At 44.2% G+C, this 18,461-nt stretch overlaps 2 protein-coding genes across 6 annotated transcripts in view; one reads left to right on the top strand and one right to left on the bottom strand.

Annotated features, from left to right (window-relative positions):
• The window catches only part of LOC109871732 (rho GTPase-activating protein 21), an 86,160-nt gene extending 81,151 nt beyond the window's left edge, over window positions 1–5,009 (top strand). For 4 of the 5 annotated variants that reach the window (XM_020462713.2, XM_020462714.2, XM_031806579.1 and 1 more), the window contains 2 exons: window positions 2,317–2,348; window positions 2,608–5,009. In XM_020462713.2, coding sequence (XP_020318302.1) covers window positions 2,317–2,348; window positions 2,608–4,242 — 1,667 coding nt within the window. In that variant the 3' untranslated portion in view covers window positions 4,243–5,009. The remainder of the gene's footprint in view (window positions 1–2,316; window positions 2,349–2,607) is intronic. The other variant, XM_020462715.2, reaches the window with a different exon arrangement.
• A 1,485-nt stretch (window positions 5,010–6,494) lies between these two features.
• LOC109871532 (dipeptidyl aminopeptidase-like protein 6) overlaps window positions 6,495–18,461 on the bottom strand; it is a 114,693-nt gene continuing 102,726 nt past the window's right edge. Inside the window, exons 14-26 of the mRNA XM_020462421.2 lie at window positions 18,292–18,383; window positions 18,060–18,107; window positions 17,820–17,932; window positions 15,405–15,452; window positions 15,118–15,216; window positions 13,105–13,174; window positions 12,714–12,908; window positions 11,747–11,801; window positions 10,622–10,721; window positions 10,429–10,487; window positions 10,266–10,338; window positions 9,994–10,067; window positions 6,495–9,881 (exon numbers count right to left, since the gene is read on the bottom strand). Coding sequence (XP_020318010.1) covers window positions 9,732–9,881; window positions 9,994–10,067; window positions 10,266–10,338; window positions 10,429–10,487; window positions 10,622–10,721; window positions 11,747–11,801; window positions 12,714–12,908; window positions 13,105–13,174; window positions 15,118–15,216; window positions 15,405–15,452; window positions 17,820–17,932; window positions 18,060–18,107; window positions 18,292–18,383 — 1,176 coding nt within the window. The 3' untranslated portion in view covers window positions 6,495–9,731. The remainder of the gene's footprint in view (window positions 9,882–9,993; window positions 10,068–10,265; window positions 10,339–10,428; window positions 10,488–10,621; window positions 10,722–11,746; window positions 11,802–12,713; window positions 12,909–13,104; window positions 13,175–15,117; window positions 15,217–15,404; window positions 15,453–17,819; window positions 17,933–18,059; window positions 18,108–18,291; window positions 18,384–18,461) is intronic.

The following is an 18,461-nucleotide window of genomic DNA, read 5'->3' as shown; positions in this document are numbered from 1 at the left end:
TGCTAAAAAGAAATAGTTGGCAAATGCTGTTAAGCCTTTTGTTTTGGATAAAGGTCTGTTTTGTTATGTCATTATTATTTTTTATTTTTATATTTCTTTCCCAGTTCCATCTTATGCTTTCTTATGTTTCCTTTTTTTCTTTGCTCGTTGTTTTCCTCCCCGTGTTTTCCTCCTTATCTTGAGATGACGACTCCTTTTCTTTCAGTTCTTTTCTTCCTCCCCTCCTCCCACATAAACCCGGCATGTTCTTTCCCCCCAAAACAACAAACAAACAAAACAACAAAGTGGAAGTGTTAACCCTTCTGACCCCTACCCTTGGTTTGTGTGTAGTGTGTTTTTTTCTCCCTTGTCCCTGTCCAGCACTCACACATTGACCCAATCTGACACAGGCCAAGTGGGCGGCGTCTATCACTCGCTGATGTCACTGGTGGACTCTGTAATGTCAGTGGTGGACAGCTGGGACTGTAGGAAGAAGGACGATGAGTGTTGTCACCAGTGTAGCTGCCTAGTCTGCAGAAACCCTCAGCTCTGTTAAATTGGGGGTGAAACATGAAGGAGAGGAGAAAAAAAAAAAGAAAAACGGAAAGAAAGAGAAGTCGATGTTTTGTCATTTCCTGTCGGTGTGCACGTTTTTCATATTTCCCCCAAAAATCTAAATACCTAATAACCTGAAGGTTACATACAGAGCAGTGCCTGCTGTACTTTCTACTGAAAGCCTTTCTGCTGTCTCTTGTCTCTAAAGCTGATCGCGAGGACAAGTAGCATGGTACGGTCAAACCACGGTTTCACAACCGCCCGCTCATGTGGCATTACTGTCATGGCGTCCGAGTGGGGTTGCGGGGGGTTGTAGTGTTGTAGTGGTGTTGGGCTGAGCTGGCTGTTGTCAAACACACTAAAATGACATCTAGGAGAGATCAGCACCTCGTTAGACCCACACACTCACCATATACACAGACTAGGGTGGTTAGATAGATATCAGTGAGGTGGTAAGCAAAGTGGCTCTGATGGCATTAGTCCCTTCAGTCCCTTCAGCCTCTTTCTGCCCTCCTGTCACGTTTGAGATAGACACCATAGGGGTGAATCTCTAACATATTTTCTTGTACGCTTTCTCCCCGTCTCCTCAAAACGTCAGATGGAAGCAAGGACAGCATTGGAGGACAAGGTTTGAGGAGATCTCTCCTTGCTTCCCTCTGTCGTTTTGTGGGCGAGGACGCAAACAAAATCTAGCGAAGACTTCTGAGATTCACCCCCAGTCTTATCAATGAACCACTGTTCTTTCAGCATCAGAAACACCAACTACAGCCAAACACTGCCACCTAGCTACCTCCTTGTCTTTCACGGCTACATACTTCTACCCCAATGCCTCAACCATCCACATCTATCAAATACCCACCTCCCCCATCAAAAGCCTTGCGTAGCACACTGATATACGCACCAGTTTGAGTCAATTCCACCTAAATTCCAGTTGATTGAGGTAAATAACATTTCCTATATGGAGATATTCCATGTTCAATTCAGCTGACAAGAATTTAAATGAAATTGACCCCAACTTGGACACACACAACTCGAAATTAAGCGCACACACTTAAGTCATACCCTCCACACTATTGTGACTTGATAGTGGTAGTATTGATGCGGTAGGAAATGGTTTCTTTTACATTTTCTTTGATAGGGTTTTTGTACTGTCCTTGTTTTGTAGTGTTTATGGTCATCAGTCATATTCAATTGACTAAAATGTTTGAGAGTGCTACAGGGATTGTAAAACCGAGCTCTGGACATATTGCACAACCTGTCCATTCTGTGGCTAACTTGCATGGGTGGAACTACTGACTTAACACTGCTCTGTCCCCTTAACTCTGGTTGTGAAGACTTGTCATCCCTTTCTCTGTGATTGATACCTCTCAGTTGGGATAGAATGCCCCGTTGCTATTGGCTGTCTATGTACTGTGACTGACGTAACCTGTGGTCCGTGATGTGTTGATGTCGTCCCATTGGGTACATCCTGTTATGAGCATGAGCTGCTTCCTGTCCTAATGCGCACTGCCGGGTTTCATCTTCTTCCTCTCATCCCTCCATTACTGGCCTCCTCTTCTTCCACTCATGGGCGGAGTCTTTCTTCAACGTTTCCTTCGTCCATCTCTGTGGGCTACAAATATCTCCACTGTCTGTTGAATCTACTGCCCCCTCATGGTGCAGGTTTCTGTCTCTTCTTCTCTCTACCCTGTGATCTCCCTACAGTCGCTCTCCCTTGATACTTGTTGTTCAGATTATATGTGTCTTAAAGGATGTTACTAATGCCCCTCTCCTCTCTCACAGATTCAACGTGTAGTGACTCCTCCAAATCAAAGGTATGTGGCACTGGGGTGTCTGGCTGTCTCTTGCTTCCTATTTGATGTTAATTACCTTCACTCTAAGTAAAGAGATCTAAATGGCCTTGTCCTGCTCACTGGAATGTTCTACCGTTTACATTTGAGACATTTAGCAGATGGTCTTATCCGGAGTGATTAGCAATTGACCATGCCGTTTCAGAGCAGACTTGGCGAAATTCCTCATTTAAGAACAATTATGTGTTTTAATGTAATACGACGTCCTGGTACTCTGTCCCAGCAGGGCTTGTGGGGGTCTGGGAAGGAGCAGTGTAGCAGGGAGATGCTGCTCTCTTCTTTCTTTGTCAGCCGCAAGCGTAAAAAGCCCAAGGACAAGACTCAGCCCAGCAGCTCTGACGACGACCTGGATGCCGTGTTTGATAAGAAGGAGGAGCCAGAGCCGAGCCACCAGGCCCTCCACCCTGCCTGGTCCCCAGAGAGCCAGACAAAAGAGGAGGAGGAGAGGGATGTCGAGGACGTCAGCGAGAGAGGGGTACAGCCTGGGGACAGGTTCCAAACCAACGGGAAAGAGTCCCGTTCAGACAGCCTCATGTCTCAGCCCTCTCCCAAACACACCCCCAGCTTCCGTACATCCTCCACCTGCTCCCCTTATGCCTCACCGTCCCGGTCCCCCAGACTTGGCTACCGCAGCCAGGTAGCACACCAGTCTTCCCTGTCGGACCCTCCCTCCAACTACGACGAGGTCTCAGACCTGGGCACCATGGACAGCACCAGCTCCCAGGCATCTGTCAGAGGTCCCAGGGTGAGACATGGCAGGGCGGGGGGCTTGGGGCCAGAGACTGGAGCCAGCGGCCTAGGGGCAGAGGTCAGCTCCATCACCTCAGACTACTCCACCACCTCCTCCATGACTTTCCTGACAGGGGCCGATCTGAGCACGCTCAGTCCAGAGGTTTGCTCGGTGGCCGAGAGCAGGGGAGGAGACGACGCTGATGATGAGCGTAGTGAGCTGATTAGTGAGGGCCGGCCCATGGAGACGGATAGTGAGAGTGACCTATCAGTGTTTGTTGGGGGCGGGAAGGAAGCAGGGCCGGTGGAGAAGATCTGCCAATCAGATGTGTCGGATGCCCCCAGGCCCCTCCCCTCCCACAGACTCATTGAATGTGACACTCTCTCCAGGAAGAAGTCAGCAGCGCGGCAGAAGACTGACAGCGAGTCCTCATTGGACGGAGGGCGGAGCGACAAGGACTCCACTAGGCTGTCTTGTGTTCCGGGGGCAGTTAAGGTGCGTTCCACTGACAGCCTTAGCTCCTCCTCCCGCAGCGAGTTGGAGGTGGGGGCTGAGCCTGCGTGGCGTCTCAAAATTACAGACCGGCTGAAGTTCCGTCTGCTGACGTCCGTAGACGACATGTTCGGGGTGGGTACCCAGCGGAGCCGCTCTCCAGAGGGACGCAGGGAAAAGAAGAAGAACATCAGACGCAGACACACCATGGGAGGCCAGAGGGACTTTGCTGAACTGTCTGTGATGGGGAACTGGCAGGAGGGCGGGATGGGTGGGGGCTCGCGGGCGGAGCTGTCGGCCGTGGACCGGCTGAAGCCAAAGTGTTCTTCCCAGGACTTCTCCATCCGGGAGTGGATTGCCCGCGAGCGCCACCGCACCTCCAACCCCGAGGTCAGCCTGGACTTCACTGAACACCAGGGCGCGCCGCTCCTCTTCTGCAGCCCCGACCCCAACCAGGCCCAGGAGGCTCTGTCGTCGTCCCTCTCAGAACCCCTCTCACCACGCCCGGCTCCAGCTACGCTACTGAACGGAGACGCAGGCCCCCAGAATAAAAGCCTGAGCCTGTCGGCCACTGCACACCCACACAAACTCTCTGGTGCCCAGGTGGTCCACTCTCGCTTCTACCAGTACCTGTGAGAGGGGGTGTCGTCTGTCTGTGAGATGTGTATGTGTTTGATCGTCTGTGTCTGAGACCCCATGGATGTGGGTGATTTATTTTGTAATTGACCGGTGAGCATGTTCAGGTACTGTGAAGTGACTTCTGAGTGTGTGTGTGTACGAAGAGTCTGTTTGGTGATGTGTATGTTTGTACTCTTAGAATGTTTACTTCACAGGGGTGGTTTGTGTTACTCAACACAACACGGCATGGAACAAAACATTCAATTGATGTAGGTATATTTTCTCCATTTTCATGACAAATGAAAGAGTTTGGGATGGGCGTTGGGGTAGAGAAATCGTCACTCCTAACAGAAATTCCTGTTTTGCTGAAGGTAGTGACTCGGGCCTCTTGCTCATGGATGAACTGATGAGTCTGAAGGTTGATTGGTGTAAGGAAGTTTAAACATGGCTGGCGTTTAAAGATTGTGAAAAGGTTAGCTAAGTGGCTTTAAGATACAGTAACTGACTAGTAGGATGATTAGGAGGTACAGGGAACGTTTGTAAAAGTATTGCAGTGGAGCTGTGTTTGTTGTAAGAGGGTCTGTTGGTTAAAAGTGAGTCCTTCAGTAACCAAATGAAGAATGTACAACGTGCTTGCTGTAATACTGACTGAAGCTTTAGTTGCTTGTGTTCTCATTTGAAATTGTACATATGCCCCCTTCCTCTCTCTCTCTCCCCTCTCTCCCTCCTCTCCTCTCCTCTCCTCTCCTCTCCTCTCCTCTCCTCTCCTCTCCTCTCCTCTCCTCTCCTCTCCTCTCCTCTCCTCTCCTCTCCTCTCCTCTCCTCTCCTCTCCTCTCCTCTCCCCTCTCCTCCTCCTCTCCTCTCCTCCCTCTCCTCTCCTCTCCTCTCCTCTCCTCTCCTCTCCTCTCCTCTCCTCTCCTCTCCTCTCCTCTCCTCTCCTCTCCTCTCCTCTCCTCTCCTCTCCTCTCTCCTCTCCTCTCCTCTCCTCTCCTCTCCTCTCCTCTCCTCTCCTCTCCTCTCCTCTCCTCTCCTCTCCTCTCCTCTCCTCTCCTCTCCTCTCCTCTCCTCTCCTCTCCTCTCCTCTCCTCTCCTCCTCTCCTCTCCTCTCCTCTCCTCTCCTCTCCTCTCCTCTCCTCTCCTCTCCTCTCCTTCCTCTCCTCTCCTCTCCTCTCCTCTCCTCCCTCTCCTCTCCTCTCCTCTCCTCTCCTCTCCTCTCCTCTCCTCTCCTCTCCTCTCCTCTCCTTCTCCTCTCTCTCCTCTCCTCTCCTCTCCTCTCCTCTCCTCTCCTCTCCTCTCCTCTCCTCTCCTCTCCTCTCCTCTCCTCTCCTCTCCTCTCCTCTCCTCTCTCCTCCTCTCCTCTCCTCTCCTCTCCCTCCTCTCCTCCTCTCCTCTCCTCTCCTCTCCTCTCCTCTCCTCTCCTCTCTCTCCTCTCCTCTCCTCTCCTCTCCTCTCCTCTCCTCTCCTCTCCTCTCCTCTCCTCTCCTCTCCTCTCCTCCTCTCCTCTCCTCTCCTCTCCTCTCCTCTCCTCTCCTCTCCTCTCCTCTCCTCTCCTCTCCTCTCTCTCTACTTGAAGGGAGCTTTTATTTTCGGGGTAGCCTGTGTTTTGGACTGCCATATGTGCTCTATTGCCGCGGTCAAGTGGCCTCAAGGTGCATTGTGACAAGAAGACACTGGACTAACGACGTCATGAACGAGAATTACTTTTTATTCCACCCTTTTAAGTGATAGAAAAGGAGCAGTAAACAACTACTTCCCTCTATTGCAATATGCTGTGTATTTGTTGATATGCTTGTGGTTTCATGCTTCAGTCAGTTACTGACATCAGACTGCTGCGAAATTATCGAGAGGGAGAAGAAATTGAATAATCAAATCTGAAATCATGTTTCTTCGCAATAGAAAGTGCCTCAATGAACTGTAAAGGGTGCAATATCGTCTTTGTTGAGATGCATAAAGATGTTACTACGAATGCCATTTTTATTGTTGACTAACACTGTCATTCTACAGGTTCTGTCTTACACGGAGAAGAACGCTGGGCTTCCATTCCTTAGGCATTCCATTCCTTAGGCATTCCACTCTGGTCTTAACATGTTTTATACTTTTCTTTTTCCTTCTTTTTTTTTGCATTTTGGATTTTAACACAACTTGAATTTTAAATATTTCTGTAAAAAAAAAAGAGTAACTTAAATGTGTATATAAATGCCATGTTTTAGCTGCTTTTTTGTTTCATTTCCATCAAATTGAATTTTTTTGTAAGGTTAAAAGTACAGTATTGTGAGATGTTGCTGATTGGAGCCTGATGGTATGTGTGGGTGTTAAGTCTAGTGGTTATCTTGGGAGAGATCCCTCCCTGCATATGAAGAGGCTTCATTGAACTGCTGGACCATTTGTATCAATATACCCTGTTCACTCTCTGAGTGGAGGGGCCACGGGCTCCTAAAACACTGGAAATAAATCTTATCAATGGCTAAAAGGGCACGGCTGGTGTTTCAGAATCTCCTGCACTCCCTAGTTAGTTCCTATTAAAGAGCATTGGTCTGTTTCTTGCATGGTGTCCTACCATAACTGATGTTGCTTGTATCTGGTAGGAGTTAACGTCCTTTAGTTGTGCCCCTTTTGACCACTGGAGGGCAGTGTGTCCAAGCAAAGCCACCAAGAACAAAATGTACTCGGATAAATTTGAAAATGCTTTATGTACAAGTCGCACACACATAGTTCAGGACTTTTCAACAATGTAAGATTTATACATTTTGTACATCAGCTGACTAGAAACTTTCACTGACAATACTAACAGAAATGACATCTCGACGGACATTCAAGCTGTTTAACAAATAACCAAACATTGTAACTTGCCAAATTAGAAAAGATACACTGAATGTGCCTCAAGAACCTTTGTAGTTACAACAGCCAGAACATGTTCAGGTGTCTATTTATACAAGCACAACATTACTGTGTTATAGTACATATATAATGGGTGTTATAAAATCACATGTTCCTACATACGGACTGGTCAGATTGTAACGATTCAACTGAAGTCATTACGTGTCATGTTGTACAATATTTGTTTATATATAACTATAGAGCTCCACATGTGCCTGCAGTTGTTGGCTTTGACCAATCTTACATGAAAAATGAAAAGTTCTGTCTCCATTGAAGGGTTTATAGTCCCTGACATGAATACCTTGGTTAACCCCTAGTAGTAAGGCACAGTGACTAACACAACACTAGAGCTCCATTCCAAATGAAAATAAATGTCCTACTGAATGTAATAATCCCAAAAGAGGTCAAAATAGTTTAACAAACATGTAGTCTCAAACATTGTGTCCTCATTTGGAAAGGACGTCCAAATGTAACCACCGTACATCAATTCAAAGCCATACTGAACATTACAAACCCCAATTAAGAGAAATAAATGCTACTGCTGTTTTAGTATCATGGATACAATCCTCAGAAAGTTGTTGGTGAATTGTCATTTATAATGATGGTACCAACAATGGGTAGCTCCTGTATGTTCCCTCCATCTTTACTGCATTGGAATTGATTAGCCATGATATTTGGGAAGGGAATATGGGATATTTTGTGCTGGATCCCTACATGGATGCCGTTGGGGTGGTTCACTACAGCATCTGATATCCACAGATGGGTTTACTGGTCTCCTTCAGTGACCAGTTTATTTGGTCCAGAAAAGGAACTTAGAGCACTGCTAACCCACCGCCTGTGGGTTGCATCTCCTCTCCCCCACACACGTCTTTAGCACAAAAGTTCCCCTACGAATGTTATGGCTAATCAATTCCAATGCAGTAAAGATGGAGGACAGGGGTGGTACCTGTTTTTGGTACCATCGTCAAATTACATAATTCACCAACCACCAGAACGGTTCTGATTGTTTCCGTGATTCCGGTGTTAACCTCTTAAATGTAAAGTACCCATTATTTGGGGACCCTATTTCATTTTTCAGTTCAGTCTGGTATGAGAACGGTAGCCCCTATTTGCAAAAGCAGGGTGTCTGCGGAAAGCGGAGTATCTTTGCTGTTGATCTGTGCCTTAGAAGCTTTGGTGAGTTACTGCCATATATGGACATAAGGGCAGGCCGAGCCGATGACCTCGTTTCAAGATGTCTGCTACCTACCTTCCGGTTAGCCTTGTGAGGCATAAACGAAATCAACATGGAATACGTTGATTCACACCGTAAACCAGGATACCACATATCATGAGGATGTCTTATTAGTCTGCATGTGACCTACAGTTATTGATCACCACCCCCGTTGATTTTACACAACGTTTTCACCAAACAGCAAAGGTAAACTTCGATTGGGTCTGTGTTTGAGCTATAGCTAAATGGGGGTATGACATTAATCTCTAGGTTGGTAGGAACACATCTAGCCTATTGCCAAATGTATCTGATGACATATGACTTAATGGCAACATTGAGTCACTATATTTGCGCATGAAAAATATGATGAAAACACATTGGATATCCCCTGTATGTCCCGACACCCCGCAAATGTTTGAGAGAGGTTGGTGTTGTAGACATTTCGTTTTTATAGTGAACATTAACTTTTGGGCACATCCAGTGTGCAAAAACAGTGCAATTACCACATTTGGACACTGAAGAGGTTGAAAGGACACTTGAATAACACCATCACAATGTTTGAGTGAGGTTGATATGGTATAAAGTGTGTTTTATACTGAACAAATCGCATTAAGGGATTCCAAATATGTAATAGCACTGGAATTATCTAATTTACAGACATATGCCGCTTTGGAGAGGTTTAGGGACACTTGGAAACGTTCTGTGACCACACCTGACACCACTTACTAAAACATCTGCCATTTCTAGTTGTTAGGTCTATCAATCCCATTTTTTCCCCTGATATTGTTCACATGTTGTGGAAGCCATCATATGTGTTTCTAGCTCTTGGCATCAATAATTCACTTATAGCTTATCAATGAAAGATTATTTCAAAATAAAATAAAAATTATTTTGTGTGTGCTTGATCTTGTGTATTCTGAACTATGTAACTCCTATCTTCTGATCATCTCCCAGATGTCATCTTTTCAAATATACCAAATTTTTGCATGTCAGAATTATGTAATTACACATGAATAGTAGTTACCTTTGAGTATTTCTATTTAGGAGAACATCTACATTTTGCCATTACAACTAAGAGGATAAAAACAGCAGCACAATTTGATGTCTGCTGGCCAGTCCAGTTGTCAGCCAACCAGAAGTGATGAAGAAGAGGAAAAGGGTGAGGTGTGAGGTTATTGGTACATGCAGGTACTGTGCCCTAAAGAGAAGCCCAAATTATACAGAGGATGGAGTAGGTTAGCCTGATCCTAGATCTGTTTCACCAATGCCAACTCTAAATGATCATTAGCTGACCAGCTGAGTTGGCAAGACGGCACAAACAGATCTGGAACCAGGCTATGGGTAATGAGTTGAGAAAGATTTGTTGCATATTGTGCTGTAGTAACTGGCTAGAGCGTTAACCATGTGTCAGCTGGTTTAACCATCGCCCTCATCCTCCTTGTCCTTCTCTTCCTCGCTCGGTAAATCTTGCAGTCGGAAACACTCCTCAAAGAAGTTGACCAGTGATTGGCTCAGGTGTTGCCGAGTGCCATCGCTATGCAGGAAGTGTCCCTCGTCTGGGTAGATCTACAGTACAAAAACAGAAAATAATGTAGGTAACACAATATTTGACACCCTGCTCATTACGCCTTCATTGCAATGTCCTAAACATGTCGTAAAGCTAAACTGTCATGCCTACCTGTAAAGAGTAATTTGCCTTCTCGTTGATTAAATGGTTGATGAATTTTGCAGAGTGCTGGAAATGGACTTTCTCTGTAGGGAGGGAGAGCAGGTAACAGGATGTGCAAGATGTTTATATTCAGTTACAGTACTTCAACAACAATCAGGCTCAATCAATTAAAATTACTTTGACAGTAACTTAGCCGATGCCCAAATAGGAGTTTGATAGGCAACAAAAACAGGTTTGGGACCAGGCTAACGTATTGATAGTGTTTAAAGTAATGACTGTACCATCAGCGGTTGGATGGATAATCATGTACTTCCTGTCCATGAGACGACCTGCCCGATGTGCTAAACTGGCCATCTGAAGGAAAGAGAATGTCACCATGAAATACATAGCATCTTACACATTGACTGACTAGTGTAAATACAGTGTGTGAACTGTTGTCTTTACCGAGTATATTCGAGAGTCTGTCTTTGGTGATCCAAGGTACCTCTCTGAAAATGCTGAAGCTGGAGAATAAAGAAATAACACACACATAATATCATGTTATAAGGCACTGTTCATAGAACAATTTGTAGTTTGTGGGGATAAATGATTTGTGCAGTAAGAAATTGTGTTGCTAAAGAAAATAATCACGTTATACCGTATAACTCAAAATCTGTGATGGGCGAGACGGCGGCTCCACATTTAAGCAGGGAGTCATCAGAACTTAAAAGCATTGTGGCCAAATACCCTCCGTAAACCTATGGATAGATATGTTACAGTATCAAGTTTACTGAACCAACAGTACAGAAAGACATTGATGACACATCAAGGCTAGAGACTCCAGATACACCCCTCCAAAGGTAGTTTCTTCCCAATTTAAGTACAAACTGCATACACACTCAAACGTTCTATAGACAAAGGAGGACTGAGTGCCAAACTGAAACCTATTGAATTGTTTATGTTGTCCGCTCTGTGTTGTTGCTGGACCGTAGTGTAGTAGTAGTGTGTCTCAAATGGCACACTATTCCTTTTACAGTGCATTACTTCTGGTTAAAAGTAGGCCACTACAATAGAGTGCCATTTGGCATGTACCCCCCCTAGATATGAGAGGGTGAGCTTCTGCTCTATTTTCCAGATGGAGTGAAAGCCCTCGTCCACTCTGAATATACACTGAAATAACACATCCTAGATCTGAATGAATGAAATATTCTTATTAAATACTTTTTTCTTTACATAGTTGAATGTGCTGACAACAAAATCACACAAAAATGATCAATGGAAATCAAATGTATCAACCCATGGAGGTCTGGATTTGGAGTCACACTCAAAATTAAAGTGGAAAACCACACTACAGGCTGATCCAACTTTGATGTAATGTCCTTAAAACAAGTCAAAATGAGGCTGTATAGTGTATGTGGCCTCCACGTGCCTGTATGACCTCCCTACAACGCCTGGGCATGCTCCTGATGAGGTGACGGATGGTCTCCTGAGGGATCTCCTCCCAGAACTGGACAAAAGCATCCGCCAACTCCTGGACAGTCTGTGGTGCAACGTGGCGTTGGTGGATGGAGCGAGACATGATGTCCCAGATGTGTAAGACGCTTTTATGCAAATCGAACCCACCACCCTGGCGTGACAAGCACCATGCTCTACCAACTGAGCTACTCTTTCTTCAGCTCAAATACAGTACAAGAATTGACAAGAAGGGAAGTAAAGGGAACCCAATTACGTTTTTTTTAATAAGTAGCTAAGCTTGTTTTCTTCAAGCATTGATTGTCCTTACCTTTCCATATACTCCCATTCGACTTTTGTCGATGTACATTTCTTTGGATATCAGTCTGGAATAAAGAAGAAAAAAACAATCAATGCTTTGGTTGGAAGGTCAAAATAGGTATTACATTTCCAACAAACACAGTAACGAACGTCCTGAAACAAAAACATCATAATAATGTTTTCCCACTATAATTCAACTGTACCTGCATATATACTGAACAAAAATATAAATGCAACATGCAACAATTTAATGTTTTACTGAGTTACAGCCCACCCACTTGGGATCAGAATACGTTTTTCCCTACAAAAGTGCTTTATTACAGACAGAAATACTATTTTATTACAGACAGAAATAACCCCCCTCCCCTCAGACAATTCCGCAGGTGAAGAAGCCGGATGTGGAGATCCTGGGCTGGCATGGTTACATGTGGTCTGTGGTTGTGAGGCCAGTTGGGCGTACTGCCAAATTCTCAAAAATTACATTGGAGGCTTATGGTAGAGAAATTAACATTAAATTATCTGGCAACAACTCCGGTGGACATTCCTTATGTCAGCATACCAATTGCACGCTCCCTCAACTTGAGACATCTATGGTATTGTGTTGTGTGACAAAACGGCACATTTTAGAATGACCTTTTATTGCCCCCAGCACAAGGTGCATTTGTGTAATGATCATGCTATTTAATGAGCATCTTGATATGCCACACCTGTCAGGTGGCTGGATTATTGGCAAAGGAGAAATGCTCACCGACAGGGATGTAAACAAATTTGTGCACAGAATTTGAGAGAATAGATATTTCTGTGATCTTTTATTTCAGGTCATGAAACATGGGACCAACACATTACATGTTGCGTTTATATTTTTGTTCAGTATAAATACTGTAAGACGTAACATGGTATTAGTATATTATCATAAAGTAGGACCATTGATTTGAACTCTCAAGGAAGATTCTACTGTCCAGGTGTCTGTCTCTCACCTGAGGGCCTCCATCTGGTCCCTCTCCTCGATCACACCCAGTTTCCTCCTAATGTGGTGGAGGAGCTTGGTGCCCTGGAACCCGGACCCGTGGCCATCGAAGCGGATCACAATGGTGCTGTAACTGCTCACCAGCACCGTGGCCCAGTCCACACGGAACTGCTCTGTCACCATCTGTCCGCCAGGTGTTCCGTCTCTGAGGGAAACAGATGACAGGCTGAACCAATGACCCCATTATAGCTCTCTGTGACAGGGTCCAAAGTCATGAGTCCAATGTCAAAACGGAATGTGCTATAATTCCTAATGTAATCCCTACTGGGGGTGGTGTGATTCATAGATATTATGTTTATATCTAGAAAAACGTGTGTGTGGGTAGTTATTGCCATACTTACACTAGTAGCAGTAGGGGGTAGTGAGCTGTGTCTATGAAACCAGCTGGCTTCAGGATCTGCATTGTCAGAGCTGCAAGAAACAAGACTGTGTATTTGAATGTATTATGGATCCCCATTAGCTGTTGCCAAGGCAGCAGCTACTCTTCCTGGGGTCCAGCAAAATGAAGGCAGTTATACAATTAAAAAACATTACAATACATTCACAGACTGTGTGCCCTCAGGCCCCTACTCCACCACAACCACATACTGTATATAGAGTACAAAATCCATGTGTACGTATGTTATCGTGTGTGTGTGTGTGTGTATACATGTGTCTGTGCCTATGTTTGTGTTGATTCACAGTCCCCACTGTCCCATAGGTTTTTTTAAATCTGTTTTTTAAATCTAATTTTACTACTTGCATGAGTTACTTGATATGGAATAGAGTTCCATGTAGCCATGGCTCTATGTAGTACTGTGCGCCTTCCATAGTCTGTTCTGGGCTTGGGGACTGTGAAGAGACCTCTTGTGGCATGTCTTGTGGGGTATGCATGTGTGTCCGATCTGTGTGCCAGTAGTTAGACAGACAGCTCGGTGCATTCAACATGTCAACACCTCTCATAAATAAAAGCAGTGATTAAGTTAATCTCTCCTCCACTTTGAGCCAGGAGAGATTGACATGCATATTATTAATATTAGCTCTCTGCGTACATCCAAGGACCAGCCGTGCTGCCCTTTTCTGTGCCAATTGCAATTTTCCGAAGTCCTTTTTGGTGGCACCAGACCACGCGACAGAACAGTAGTCCAGGTGCGACAAAACTAAGGCCTGTAGGACCTGCCTTGTTGACAGTGCTGTCAATAAGGTAGAGCAGCTCCTTATCATGTACAGTCTTCTCCCGATCTTAGCTACTGTTGTATCAATATGTTTTGACCATGACAGTTTACAATCCAGGGTAACTCCAAGCAGTTTGGTCACCTCAACTTGCTCAATTTCCACATTATTTATTACAAGATTTAGTTGAGGTTTAGGGTATTTAGTGAATGATTTGTGCATGTTGTTCTTCTTAAGGGCCCAGTGCAGTCAAAAATGTGATTATCCTGTGTTTTATACAGTACCAATCAAAAGTTTGGACACACCTACTCATTCAAGGGTTTCTCTTTCTTTTTAATATTTTCTACATTGTTGAATAACAGTGAAGACATCACAACTATGAAATAACACATATGGAATCATGTAGTAACCAAAAAACGGTTAAACATCAAAATATATATGTGACTCGTTTCAGGAAACTAGGCGTATGTCGCGGGTCACCACTTCACAGGAGAGCCATTTGAACAGCAACTTTTTTTTTCAAAATGCATTTTTGGGCAGAAATGCCTTCTGGAACATGTGAACTTTCATGTGCCTTAAATATCTGTAAATATGAAAAAATTGTTAAATTGTGAACCTAGTTGGTTAAGCCACAGAAAAAGTGAGAAACCTTCCCACTAACCATGATTGGCTGAGATAATGAGTGGGCTGGACATGCCGAGAGAAGAGTTCAGATTGGTCTGCTATATAGAGGCTTCTGTCTATTTGAGCTGGTCAGTATGTGTTGGTAATCCTGTTAAATGCAGCTTTTTAAAAATGTATTGTGTAGTAGGAGCTGCATAAGTGTTGATAGCTAAAGAGATGGAGAAAACACCTCTCTCCTTAAAACTAAGAGCAACCATGGCATGGCATCCGTGACATGGAGACGTGTCCATCATGCATGATGATGCATACGGGTAAGATAGTCTAGCTAGCAAAATGTTCAGATATCACACGTTTCTAATTTTGACAGAAAGTGCTTTCGTTTCAAGCTAATGTGTACGGTTAGCTAGCTAGCTGAGGTTAGCTGGCTGGCTCGCTAGCTAACATTACGTGTATGATGTTATTATTCATATCTCAGAGCCGTTTGCTTTGCTAGTTAGAGCCTAATATTAGCTAGCTAACATTGAACCTAGTTGATTAGCTACCACTACCAGCAGATTCATGCAAGGCATGATACCTACTGTAATCGTCTATGGTGATGGTCTCGTACTCCACTTTGGGCATCTGCATGCTGTGGTACGTGTTATTCACTCCCTCGTTAGTCTCCAGGTCCAGGACCTCTGCAGTGACATGGAAGAAACAGTCGTATTGTTCACTTACAGTACTGTCTGAGTGGCAGCTTCATGAAGCATCTAACACATTTCCCATTGAATGATGTGAGATATAAAAGACACTATGCTGAATAAAAGGCCCCTCAGCTTCAGTGCTCTTTATGGTACAGGCCAGGGTCAGGCCTCATGACACTCACTCTGTATGTCTTTGGTACTGTAGATGGCAACACTGGGTACATCAGGGCCTGGATAGGGATACATGTGGAGAGGGAGAGAGAGAAAGGGGTGGAGGTTGTCGGTTATTATAGGATGAAGCATTTTAAGGTTCAGATGAATGGCCTCAAATGGAGAAGCAAACAAAACACTCAAACCCTTTTTTCTGTAGCATTTCACTTCAAATCAGAGCTCATTCAAAAATGCCTCTGGTTTATTCCACGAAGGTACGTTTTGTGTAAATTTTGTATATTGTGCCACAATATTGCATTTAACAGCCTATTAAATTAAATGAAATGTCGTTTAATAAAGACCCCATGGAGAATTTTTAAATAATCTGATTTTTTAAATATGATTAAAGACTTGCTAAACTGCCCAAAATGCACCCTCTGTTACTTCTAAGACTTTATTCCACTTAACCTCAATATTTCTCCAAGATGTCACCATCATTGTCATTTAAAGTCATTTCTGGAGATTCATATTTATTGAATGTGATTAGTGATTATTTTAATTATAAGGTCAACCCTGTTACATGAACTGAACTCTCATTTAAATATGTTTTTTAAAAGAAACATTAAACATCGAATAGTCTAATCATAGTGTAAAAGCCGGCTAACTGGTTCTACTCTTTTTGGCCATTTTCTGGTGTTTTGTGGTAGAAAACTGAGCGGGTCGAGCACAGATAGACAGGCTACAAATGTTTGAACAATTCATTTTTTAAAGAAGCTTTAATTGCCACTCCCTGTTGCACTTACAGTCAACCCAGATACAGTCAACCCTGATACAGTCAACCCAGATACAGTCAACCCAGGCACAGTCAACCCAGGCACAGTCAACCCAGATACAGTCAACCCAGATACAGGCAACTCTGATACAGTCAACCCAGGTACAGTCAACCCTGATACAGTCAACCCTGATACAGTCAACCCAGATACAGTCAACCCAGGCACAGTCAACCCAGATACAGTCAACCCAGATACAGTCAACCCAGATACAGGCAACTCTGATACAGTCAACCCAGATACAGTCAACTCTGATACAGTCAACTCTGAAATAGTCAACCCAGATACAGTCAACCCTGATACAGTCAACCCTGATACAGTCAACCCAGATACAGTCAACTCTGATACAGTCAACCCAGATACAGTCAACCCAGATACAGTCAACCCTGATACAGTCAACCCTGATACAGTCAACCCAGATACAGTCAACCCTGATACAGTCAACCCAGATACAGTCAACCCAGATACAGTCAACCCTGATACAGTCAACTCAGACACAGTCAACCCTGATACAGTCAACCCTGATACAGTCAACCCAGATACAGTCAACCCAGATACAGTCAACCCAGATACAGGCAACTCTGATACAGTCAACCCTGATACAGTCAACCCAGATACAGTCAACCCTGATACAGTCAACCCAGATACAGTCAACCCTGATACAGTCAACCCAGATACAGTCAACCCTGATACAGTCAACCCTGATACAGTCAACCCAGATACAGTCAACCCAGGCACAGTCAACCCAGATACTTTATTTGCCACTTAGGCACTTACTGTTGTAATTTTTATTTAACCTGTTGAGATGGGAAAACTTGTTTTTCTGAAGTTGAACATGTGCTCTTTATAACAGAATGTTTTTTAAATATTGAATTGGTGGAATGAGCACTCTGTTTCTCTTACCATCTTTCGTAATGCAAGTCTAGAAATAACACCTCTCAGCCAGCCATTTGTCATTACTGAGAAGCCACTGTCTGTCTGTAGCACCTTGGGGAGCAGCTGAATGAATACCCGGCTGTTATTATTACCCCAGACAGTTAGACCAGGGCTGGTCTCCTCTCACAAGAGCTAATTAACGAAATATGGTTGCTCTTTTTCCTCTCTGGAGCCGGCCCTCTAAACAAATCAGCTGTCATGGCAACCGCACTAGTAGGAGAAATAAGGATGATGAATATTCTCAGAGGAAATGAGAACACAGACTTAAACAAGGCCATGGGCCCTACTCTCATTCTATAGATAGACCCTGTCTGACACACAGGAAGCAGGGCTCTATGCCAACTACTGTAGTTTGATACACAGTAGGAACACTTTTTAGGGTGCAGGCTGGCGATTCACATTTGGCAAGGGGCTTGAGTTGTCTGACTGGCAAATAGAAACACTGGTTAGTGCCGACTGCTGTCACATTCAATACAACCTTTTGCCACAGCAAAATATTTTGACTGAGCATGTTTAGTGTCAGTGTAGATTTTAAAATCTACACTGACACTAAACACCCACTAAAACCCTGTCAGCATAGTGAAAGACTTCAATGTATTTGTATATCACAAAAATATACTGATTCAGTTAAGTGCAACATATGCTGCTTAGTGTTCAGGATTCAAGGTCAGGAGCACTCACCTTTACAGTTGAGCAGGAAGTACTGCATGTTGTGGCTGAAGGAGCCATCCACATAGCCACACTTGAACTCACACGACAGACAGCAGCGATTAAATGGGCCATTGGTGTCCGCACTGACACAGGATAGATACAGTAAACCACGCTATTAGCATTATACGCTATTAGATTTAAAAAGACACCTAAATAGTGATCTCACATAGAATAACCATTAGAGAGCTAAATCCCAAAATGTAATTATACCTGTAGAGGTGTCGTCGTTTTGGATCATCCTCTGTGCTCAAAAAGTATCTGTAAAACATTGTGATGAAGATCAATTTGGAGTTTAATGACCATTACCTGAACAAGACGGTAAGGTAAGTCAAATACCCCTTGTAACATTTGATCAACTATAAGCAATAGGAAATCATATGTTCAATTGGAAATCATAATGGTACTATTTGGTTGCTGTAATGTATGGGTCGGAAAGGCTTACATGAGCTGCCTTTCTTGGCTGTAGGCCAGTATCTGAGTCACGTCCCAGTCGCCTGATGTCAGGGACTGCAGAGTGTCTGTGCTGGTGTTGGGCTGGAATGGAACAATACATCACATTGCATGACAACTACAACTCTGGATAGAAGAGTTGGTTATCTATAACAGCTCATA

Source organism: Oncorhynchus kisutch, linkage group LG27 (assembly GCF_002021735.2).
Source record: "Oncorhynchus kisutch isolate 150728-3 linkage group LG27, Okis_V2, whole genome shotgun sequence".
NCBI classification, from domain to species: domain Eukaryota; kingdom Metazoa; phylum Chordata; class Actinopteri; order Salmoniformes; family Salmonidae; genus Oncorhynchus; species Oncorhynchus kisutch.
The sequence above is the reverse complement of the archived record's forward strand: the minus strand, read 5'-3'. Positions and strand labels throughout refer to the sequence as shown.